General features: G+C 36.0%; 2 protein-coding genes across 2 annotated transcripts; one reads left to right on the forward strand and one right to left on the reverse strand.

Annotated features, from left to right (window-relative positions):
• On the reverse strand, window positions 1,503-3,154 carry LOC104779082. Its single transcript, XM_010503475.1, has 6 exons — window positions 3,090-3,154; window positions 2,960-3,000; window positions 2,745-2,834; window positions 2,663-2,682; window positions 2,496-2,579; window positions 1,503-2,363 (listed from the first exon to the last, which is right to left on the reverse strand). Exons 1-6 carry the CDS (start codon window positions 3,152-3,154, stop codon window positions 1,503-1,505), a joined length of 1,161 nt encoding a protein of 386 aa, XP_010501777.1.
• On the forward strand, window positions 6,212-10,353 carry LOC104779083 (somatic embryogenesis receptor kinase 2-like; the record flags this gene model as incomplete). Its single annotated transcript, XM_019240411.1, has 11 exons — window positions 6,212-6,284; window positions 7,344-7,363; window positions 7,456-7,528; window positions 8,228-8,360; window positions 8,442-8,513; window positions 8,729-8,872; window positions 9,039-9,110; window positions 9,204-9,275; window positions 9,512-9,624; window positions 9,767-9,898; window positions 9,989-10,353. Coding segments are annotated over exons 1-11 (1,269 nt in total), but the record flags the coding sequence as incomplete, so codon positions are not given.

Genomic DNA, 10,354 nt, shown 5'->3' on the forward strand with positions numbered 1-10,354 from the left:
AAATTGGTGTCTGTACAAACAAAAAGTGTCAATTTAGACATGTACCCTAATACATTTCAAATCTCATACATGTACCCACAAAATTGAGCCAATTGCACAGTCCACGTTAACAGATTAAAGTCAACCGTTAGAGATGCTGACTCAGAATCCACGTGTGTATTGACGTGCAATAGAAAATGCAAAACGACGTCGTTTTGTTATGTTTTTTTCCCCAAAAAATGTTGAAAATCCACAATCCAGTGGTTCGAACTCAAGACCTCACATGTGTTTAGCATAAGACGTAACCAGTTGATCCCACAACAATTCTCGACAGTGTCATAAAAATTTATTCATATAAACCTAAACCTAAGGTGGCATCCATCGAAATCAAAAAAAATTGTGGGAAATCCACACTCTCGTGGGTTGAACCCGCATTCTCAGATATAATTAGTGTAGGACATAACCAGTTGATCCCACAACAATACTCGATTGTATTATACAATTTTATCCTTATAAACCAAAAAGAAATCTAAGTCCCAATTAAATGAAATGTCGTCGTTTTGAATCGGGGGGGGGGGAATTTAAAATCTTAGGGTTCTTCTTCTTCTTCTTCTCTCAACCCCGATTTGTGGTTTATTTGGGTTTTTTTCCTTCTTCTTATGTGTAATTGGGTTCGATAAACCTAAATAATATTCTTTTTCTTCTTCTCTGATACCGAATTACAGTGATTGAGAATGGGTGAGCGATTCAAAGGATTTCCTAGGAAGTGTCAGTGTGGAGAAAGTGTAGTGATGAAGACGTCAAACACGGTTAGAAAACCTGAAAGACTGTTTCATGCTTGTCCATTTGGAGAACATGTAAGTGTGTTTTTTCAATTTTGGATATTGTTGTGGTTTTGTCATTTTCGCATATGGTTATGGTTTTGTCAATTTCGCATTTGGTTGTGGTTATGTCTATAAGCTTTAGATAAATATTACAGGACAACAAGGGTCATGTTTTCAAGTGGACGGATACATGTATGGTTCAAGAGATTGAAGACTTGATAGAGAAAGTTAATAAGCTTGAAGGAGCTTCGATGAAAATGGAAAAAGACTTCAATGTTTGTGAAACAGAAATTGGCATTTTGACAATGGATACTTGTGTATGTGATGCTGTGGTTGAGAAGGAGGTTGGAGAGTTGAAAATGCAGATTCGTAGCTTGAAGAGCATCGTAGTGTTTGCTTTGGTGCTGATTTTCTTCTTTAGGTTTATCTTTTGAATTTGGTTTTAGTGGATGTATGATGTAAGGACTTATGTGTTGTAGTGAATGAATGATGTATGATGTTATATTGAATGAATGATCATATTGCTTTTAAAAAAAAAAGAAAAAAAAACTCATAAGACATATGGCATTGGCGAAAACATGTTAATAATCTTGTCTTAAACCAAGTTTGAAGAAATCTCCATAACAAGGCATATAAAAAGAAAAAACAAAAAACAGACCATACGTCTCATAACAAGCATACAAGCTTACAAATTATAAGTTAGTCTTGTGTTGCGTGTGTTGTTTGTGTTGCTTGACTTCCTTCACTTGCTTGATTTCCTTGAGTTCCTTGAGTTGCAATTGATGGCTGCTTCTTCTTCCTTGGTGTCTTGCTTGGTGGTTTGTATCTCTCGACTCCAACATTAGGACACTTTAAGTTGTTGTGTACAGGGTAATCACATAGACTACAATGCATGATCCTATTCTCTCTACTAAGGTTCTTCTTCTTTTTTGTAGGAGACTCATGCCTTGCTTTCTTCCTCTTCAGCTTTGGTTTCTTACATTTCCTGTTTTCAATCTGTTCAACTAAAGCAGCAGGTGGCACCACAACATAACCAGATCTATGCCAAAACAAGATACCATTAATTGGTGCAATCGAGTCACTATAAATACATTGCTGCCTCGAGTTCAAATACCAATCGATAATGTAATCTTCACGATTAAGCTTCTTCTCGATGATCACACGTAGAGCATGGCGACATGGAATTCCACTCATTTCCCATCTTCTACAAACACATGTCCTCAGCCTAAGATTCACACTATAACTTACACCACACTCACGAACATCGAATCTACCTTCTCCACCTGGGACAAATGAGCAGTACTTTATGTTCTTAGCTTCTTCTTCTTCTAAGATCTCTTTTGCCCTCTCAGTGATTCGACCTGTATACTGACTGGCCACAGTCTTCCTCAAATCAATATGCACCATGGTTCTTCTCCTAATAGTCTCCAACATCTCAACCATTGGTATGTATCTTGCTGGATCTATGATATTGTTGAACGACTCTGATATGTTGTTGTGAACATCAACACATTTGGCTGTAGGTGAACAGAAAGCTAAGCTGCATTTCTCCGGATTTCTCTGCATAATGGCATCTTATAATCGGATATCATAGTTCCTTGCATTTTCCAAATTTGCTTCATATTTAGCCACCGTGTAGCTTTCTCCAACTCGCCAAAACAGAGTTTTCACTTCATTTTGATTAGGGAAAACCTTCTTCAAGTTACCATAGATGTTCCTAGCATACATTCTATGTTCAATATGAGGCAACACCTTGTCTACTGCATTTAACAAGCCCTACAAATGAAAAGTAACAGATTAGATCAAATTCAAATATCAAAGGCCAATAAAATGTAAATGAAATTAGAACAATAACTTACATTTTGTCTATCAGAAATAACTGTGAATACTTGACCCTCTTGTAAATGAAAATCATCTTTTAGCTACTTATGAACCATGTACAGTTCTCCTCATCCTCAACATCAACAACAGCCCAAGCAATGTGATACAAGCCATTATTGGTGTCCCTTCCAACAGCAGCTAACAATTGCCCTTAAATGTAGTCTTGAGAAAACAGCCATCTATACCAAATACGGGTCGACACCACATTGACCATAACCAGCGGATCACATCAAAACATACATAGAACCTTCAGAATAGTTCTGATCCATCATCACCAATGATAGTGTCTAACTCCACAGTGGAGTTAGGATTAGTCCTACAAAAATATAAAAATTTGTTAGAATATGGAAACAATCATAAACATTTGTTAGAATATGGACGCAATCATTAAAAAAAATAACTTACGTAAGGATTGCATCTTTGTAATCTCTAAGCCTAGAGAACTGCTCTAAATGGTCACGGTGAATCATCTATATTACATTTGTCTTCGTCTTCTTGCATACATCAGGAGTGATCATAATATTGAACCTCTTTTGGACCTCATATTGTATAGTTTTTGGTGAATAATCAGAAGTTACTCCTTATCTCATCCATAAACATCTTTGCCACCACAGCCGACTTAAGTAACCTACAATACCCATCAAGAGTGCAATTGTGATCATCTTCATATGTCTTAAGAACCCACTTGCCAATGGGGTTATGAAACGAACAGTAACACCTCCAATGACAACCATCCATTGAATAAACAACTCCATTTTTTTCTTTCCCCCATCTATCAAGCTTAATGTTGTATCCTCCCTTCAGAGCATAATCTATCAAACACTCTTTGAAATCTTCTAGAGTGTCAAACACTTGTTTGAACTGTAGCTGACCACTACCTTTTTGAATCTTACAAACTTCTCTCCCCCATCTTCATCATCCAAGTTTGGAGGTGTGTCATGGTAGTCAAAATCCGGGTCTTCATCAAGAAAAGAGGCTACATTCCTCTCAACTCGAATCTCTGCATCACAGGGCTCAGTAATCACCACATCATGAGGATGCTCTGACGACTTAACCATAAATACATCAAAGACTCCAACCTAGCTGGCCGCATCACACATCTTTGTAAAACTCATATCCGAATTACACAACCTCTTCTGGTCCTTATGTTCCTCAAATGGAAACTTATACCACAGCATCTGCCCATAAATTCCTTCCCCTATAAACTCATTCAACACCATAGCAAAGAACTCTTCCGGATTACATGTTATAGTTATCGACTCTAAAACTTCGAGATAAGAAATGTCACCTCTATAATCCTTTGCCCAGTATCCTCCCTTGTAGACATTGAATTTCACTTTGGTATCACTACATCATGAAATCTAAGATCAAAACCTTAAAATAAAAGCTAAATTAAAATCAGACTTTGAAATCTACTTCGATTTACCTTATCTCTTCGTTTCGTCCCACTCTTTCCTCTCTCCATTCGAATTGATCACCTTCTTCTTCCGTCTTCTTCGGTTCTCTCGTCGCCGATTCCGGAGAAGTAGAAGGAAGAAACACAAATCGGGATTTGAGAGAAGAAGAAGAAGAAGAACCCTAAGATTTTTAATTTTCCCCCAATTTAAAACGACGACGTTTCATTTAATTGGGACTTAGATCTTTTTTTGGTTTATAAAAATAAATTTGTATGATATTATCGAGTATTGTTGTGGGATCAACTTGTATGTCCTACGCTAATTATATCTAAGCATGCGGGTTCGACCCACGGGAGTCCATAATTTTTTTTGATTTCGATGGATGCCACTTTAGATTTATATGAATAAATTTGTATGACACTATCGAGAATTGTTGTGGGATCAACTGGTTACGTCCTATGCTAAACATATGTGAGGTCTTGAGTTTGAACCAAAACATAGCAAAACGACATCGTTTTGCATTTTTAAAGGGTATACGTAAATGAAATTATCCTTTTTCCCATTTTACAACTCTCTAACGTCACTTTCCACATGTTTTTATTTATATCCAAAAGAAGCCGTTTGAACTGCTTCCGGGTAAGCTACTAGCGATCAATCCCGTTCGGGTAATTAAAAGCCATAGGCATATACAACAAAGACTACACGAAATATTACATTCAAAAGTTTAGTTTTTTTTTTACTAAAGGATTTTCACTAAATAATAATAATAAAAAAAAGAGTTGTACATAGGAGCCTAATACATTACAAATTTGAGAGAAAGCTATCTTCTTAGCAGGAGTGTGAAATGAGAGATAAAGAGAAGAGGGGTAGGATTCTTTTGTTATTACATCATTTTTATATGCTTTGTAGCCTGCATAACACCTTCATTATTCTACTTATTATTTTTTTCTATACATGTAGCTAGTTTATCTCTCTATTTTTTAAAAAAATAAAGGCTAACTTTAAATGTGTAACATTCACATGTGGGAACAATTATAGAATAAGACTTTTTTTTTAAGTTTCTTATGAGTTTATGACGTTTAGTCCGGACTCTCGAAAAAAGGCATTTATTGTGAAATGAAAAGACAGTTTTAACCTTCACTTTAATTGCAACGCAATTCAATCTCATAGCCCTCAACTCTCTCTTCTTTCGCTTTCTCTCCGCCCGCCGCCGTGACTGAGGTTTTTTTTCAGACTAGTAAATCTCCACTGTGAGTTAAAGAGATGCCTTCATGACTGCTTAGATCTCTCCTATGGCTCGCGTCTTTCCGACTACCGGCTATTCCGATGACTAAAAAGAAGAGCCCTAATCATCTTCTAAAATTTGGTCGGCCGTAAACCATTAGCATTTCAGGCTGGTGGATCTCGTCAAGAAGGACTTCACACCAGAGGAAGAATAGGAGTTTCACTGAGAGAACCAATGGACTTTTGATTGATTAATCTGATTCGAAGACCAAACCAGTCTCCTCTCTTTTCCTTACGTTTTCTAAGTGTTTGATGACTTTGCTTTTTAATATTCATGACTATGTTCTCTTCTTCCTCCTTTTTGTTGATTATCAACTAATTTTATTCATGATTTGTCAATTTAAGACATGTTATTTTCATATTAAAATTAGATTTAGAGATAAATTAGAAGTTTTAATTCAATTGGATTTTATGATTGGAGCCCTTGGGTTTTCTAGATATTATCTCCTTAGGGTTTAGCTTTGATGAAAGCAAAATTCTTTTAATTCATTCAGTTCATGATGGTGTTGGTGGTGAAGAAATGTCTCTTGTGATGGTGTTGGTCGGAACAGAGAAGAAAAAAGAAAGAAGAAAGAAATACAGGGTAAAATCGTCAAACAATATCATAAGAAATGCCTAATTTCATAAGTATGGACAAAAAGTCTTAATTTCAAAGATTTAGCACAACAAATGCCTATTTCTATAATAATCCCTTCACATGTGAGTTTGTATTGGAAACTTTACCAAATATCATCCCTTTAGAAATGCATCAAAAATTATAAAAGTAGAAATAAGTTATCTAACCCAATCTTGATTAGTGACTGTTAAAGCACTTGGAAAAACATTGTTCTTGTTAATTTGTTACCTATGTATTTCACCATTTTGCTATGTGACACCAAATCGGACAGTATAACGATACCGTCTAGTGATAAGGGTCCAAGTAATGAATGGTATTACGCCGTAAGACTTGGCACTAATACTCGTTACTCGTATTTGACATATTAGTATATTACACGTATTCGATCCATTTCGAAAAAGTTATCCGTGATTTTATGATCGACTAAAGTAGTATTATAATTCTATTACTCCCCGGTAAAAGGTCGAGTAAAGAGTAAAACCCTTCCCCTGCTCAAGCAATTAGCGCAAACACAATGTTAAGCCAAATACTCTTGAAATTTTTCCATAAAACAAGAAGCTTAGCTAATAAACTAGTGCTTTGTCTTCTTAGTTCTTACCCAGTTATACGTTTTCCTAGATCACAAGCTATAAAAATTAGTTTTCTATAACAAATAACAAATAAATATTTGTAAAATCTTATTAAAATCCAGTTTAATGTTCAAAAAAATCATTAGGCCGTAACTAGGCTTTCAGTAAGAGCATAGTGCTTAAATTTAGTAATTGAGTCCCGAGTGTCAACAAATCGTGTTCGTTATTTTATTATTATTTAATATTTATAAGTACTATAAAACTAAAATTTATTGTTGTTTTTTTGGCTTCTTAAACAAGTTTTCAACTAAAAATTAAGAGAACCAAGAACGTAACCCAAAAAAAAAAAGTGTAACAGTTAAAAATTAAGTAATGAACTGCCAAAACAAAGAACCAAAACTTTACTCTTTTGGTCAACAAAAATGGAGTTTTTTTTTTTAAGCAATAAAGTTGTGATTCTAATTTTTTTTGTTTCCAAAGTTGTCATAATAATAAGTTACAAGCTGACAAAGAAAAATAAAACTAAAACCAAAAAAAAAGTGATTGTACTTACATTTCAAAGGAGGTTGTTTTGTTTTTTCTCTCTTCCTCCCTCTCCACTTGTTTACTTCAAAGACAGAGAGAGGGGAGACTAAAAAAGTAAAAATTGAGAGCCCATCACTTTGTTCGTGTAGAGTAGGCTTTAGAGAGAGAGACGGCTGCGTTGAAAGACAAACAACCACAGAACTCAAAAAAACTCAATTCATTAAGAATGAGAAGAAAGTCCAAACCTTTTTGCTCTCAAAGTGAAAAGCAACGGAAAGATTTGAAAAAGTTTGTTTTTTTTCCCTTTAATTCTTTTTTTTTTTTTCTACAAACCCATCAAAAAAAAAATAAATCTCACACCTTTTTCACTTCTGTTGTAGCTGTTACCACTTGTGTTTTCCCCTTTGGCATTTTTCTCGGTTGTCATTAATGAGAGTAATACTACCATCAAGTGTAACTTCTCTCTCTCTCTCTTTCTCTTTATCTGAAAGCTCTGCAATTTGGAGAGATCATGGTTTGTGTTTGATTTGGAGAAGTTAGGGTTTTTTTATGGGTCTTACTTGGATCTGAGAGGAGCAATTTTGCTTTTTTTTTGGAAAAAATGGGGAGAATAATAAAGTTTGAAGCTTTTGGTCTTGTTTGCTTCATCTCACTGCTTCTTCTGTTTAATCCGTTATGGCTTGCCTCTTCTAACATGGAGGGTTTATTACTGTTCTCTTATCTTTTATTTATTAATTTTTTATGTATCTAAAGCACTTTTAGCAAATAGATATGTTCATCTGCCACTGTCGCTGTTCTTTAAAAAGGACTTTTTAGCATCTGATTCTGTTTGAAAGTTTAAAACTTTAAAGAGTTCTTCACAATTCACAATGCATTTTTACTATATCAAACGAATAGTTTGGAGTTCTGCAATTGAAGAACATGAACTGAAGAAATGAGGACAGATAAATCAACGGTATAGTTTTGGTAACTATGTTTATGTCACTTGAAGAACTTGAACTGAAGAAATATTAAATGCTAGTGTCAAGGGTACTAAATGCATATGCAAATTAGAGTTTGCTTGGCTAAAAGCAAATACTATGGTTGGTTTGTTTGGTAAGATTTTCCTCTTTGGGAAAAGGCTTACGCTTTTTTTGCTTTGTATGTTAACAGGTGATGCACTGCACAGTTTGAGAGCTAATTTAGTTGATCCAAATAATGTCTTGCAAAGCTGGGATCCTACACTTGTTAACCCTTGTACTTGGTTTCATGTAACGTGCAACAACGATAACAGTGTTATAAGAGTGTGAGTATCTCTCTGTCTGCATTTAACCCAACCAGTGTTCTTTTTAGCTTATTTTAATCTTGTTTGTTGTTGCTTCTTCAGCGATCTTGGGAATGCAGACCTGTCTGGTCAATTGGTTCCCCAGCTTGGTCAGCTCAAGAACTTGCAGTACTTGTAAGTTTTTGCTTTTATATCAAAAATTGAATTTATAAAATTGACTCTGCGTAACTATTTTTGCTCAGGGAATTGTAATTTCTCACACATGGTAGCCAAAATGCTGTTTACAGGCAATTTGGTTTTGTCATTTTAGTTGGGACTTATTTATGTAAATATGCATTTGTCATTAGATTGTTAAGTTTCTTCTGAGGATGTGATACTCTTAATTGCAGGGAGCTTTATAGTAATAACATAACCGGGCCGGTTCCAAGTGATCTTGGAAATCTGACAAACTTAGTAAGCTTGGATCTTTACTTGAACAGCTTCATTGGTCCCATTCCAGATTCTCTGGGAAACCTCTTCAAGCTGCGCTTTCTGTAAGTACATCTTAGTCTTCTCTTCCTCATCATGCACTGGCCAGATGTTTTGCTATATTAGAAATTTATTTAGGGCAAATCTCGAGTACAACATATTCATAACTTGTTTGACTGAACTCTGAATGGGAAGGTGGTAATGTGGTATGAGTTTTTGTTGCAAGGATAGCCGGCTCAACAATAACAGTCTTACCGGACCAATTCCCTTGTCATTGACTAATATCACGACTCTTCAAGTTTTGTAAGTATCACTAATTCAACTTCACGTAATGCTCTTTTGAACTTCCACTCTTAATGGATCCTCTGAGTTTTCCTTATTACCTTGCAAATGCAGGGATCTGTCGAACAACCAATTATCTGGATCCGTTCCTGACAATGGGTCCTTCTCCCTTTTCACTCCCATCAGGTTTGATGGAATTCATACTATTAAACATTAATCACTCACATTATGGGAACTAGAATAAAGCTAGGATCAAACACAAGAGGCTATTATATTTAAAGTCTGAACCAAAGATTCCTTTAATCATCTTAACCATATTTATCAATAGACATACATACTACATTGCCCACATTTTGTTACTTGTATTGGTGGATATGAAAATAATTAGCAGTTGACCTCACAAGTTGTGTTCTTCTGCACAGTTTTGCTAATAACTTGGGTTTATGCGGCCCAGTTACTAGCCGTCCCTGTCCTGGATCTCCCCCATTTTCTCCTCCTCCACCTTTTATACCACCTCCCACAATTCCTACACCAGGTAATGAGTGAAGCAGACAGTAAAGTTAGATCTTGAGATTTACTCATTCTTGGAAACTTATTGGATTTTGATTGGAAATAGGTTACCTTCTCTGGTAGGTCTTTGGTTGTTGACTATTTTGTTGCTTAAAATTTTGTTAAAGGTGGATATAGTGCTACTGGAGCTATTGCAGGAGGAGTTGCTGCTGGTGCTGCTTTGCTATTTGCTGCTCCTGCTTTAGCTTTTGCTTGGTGGCGTAGAAGAAAACCTCAAGAATTCTTCTTTGATGTTCCTGGTTAGTCAATGACTTTGCTATTACCAAGCTTTCTTTCCTTTTAGAATTGGTTTAGTATGTAATACTTAATTTTTCGGTTCTGTGATGCAGCCGAGGAAGACCCGGAGGTTCACTTGGGGCAGCTTAAGCGGTTCTCACTACGAGAACTGCAAGTAGCAACGGATAGCTTCAGCAACAAGAACATCTTGGGTCGAGGTGGGTTTGGAAAAGTCTACAAAGGCCGTCTTGCTGATGGAACACTTGTGGCAGTAAAACGGCTTAAAGAAGAGCGCACCCCAGGTGGTGAGCTTCAGTTTCAGACAGAAGTGGAGATGATAAGCATGGCCGTTCACAGAAATCTCCTCAGACTACGCGGTTTCTGTATGACCCCTACCGAGAGATTGCTTGTTTACCCTTACATGGCTAATGGAAGTGTTGCTTCCTGTTTGAGAGGTAACCTTAGAATCTTGACTGTTT

Source organism: Camelina sativa, chromosome 3 (genome assembly GCF_000633955.1).
Source record: "Camelina sativa cultivar DH55 chromosome 3, Cs, whole genome shotgun sequence".
NCBI lineage: Eukaryota > Viridiplantae > Streptophyta > Magnoliopsida > Brassicales > Brassicaceae > Camelina > Camelina sativa.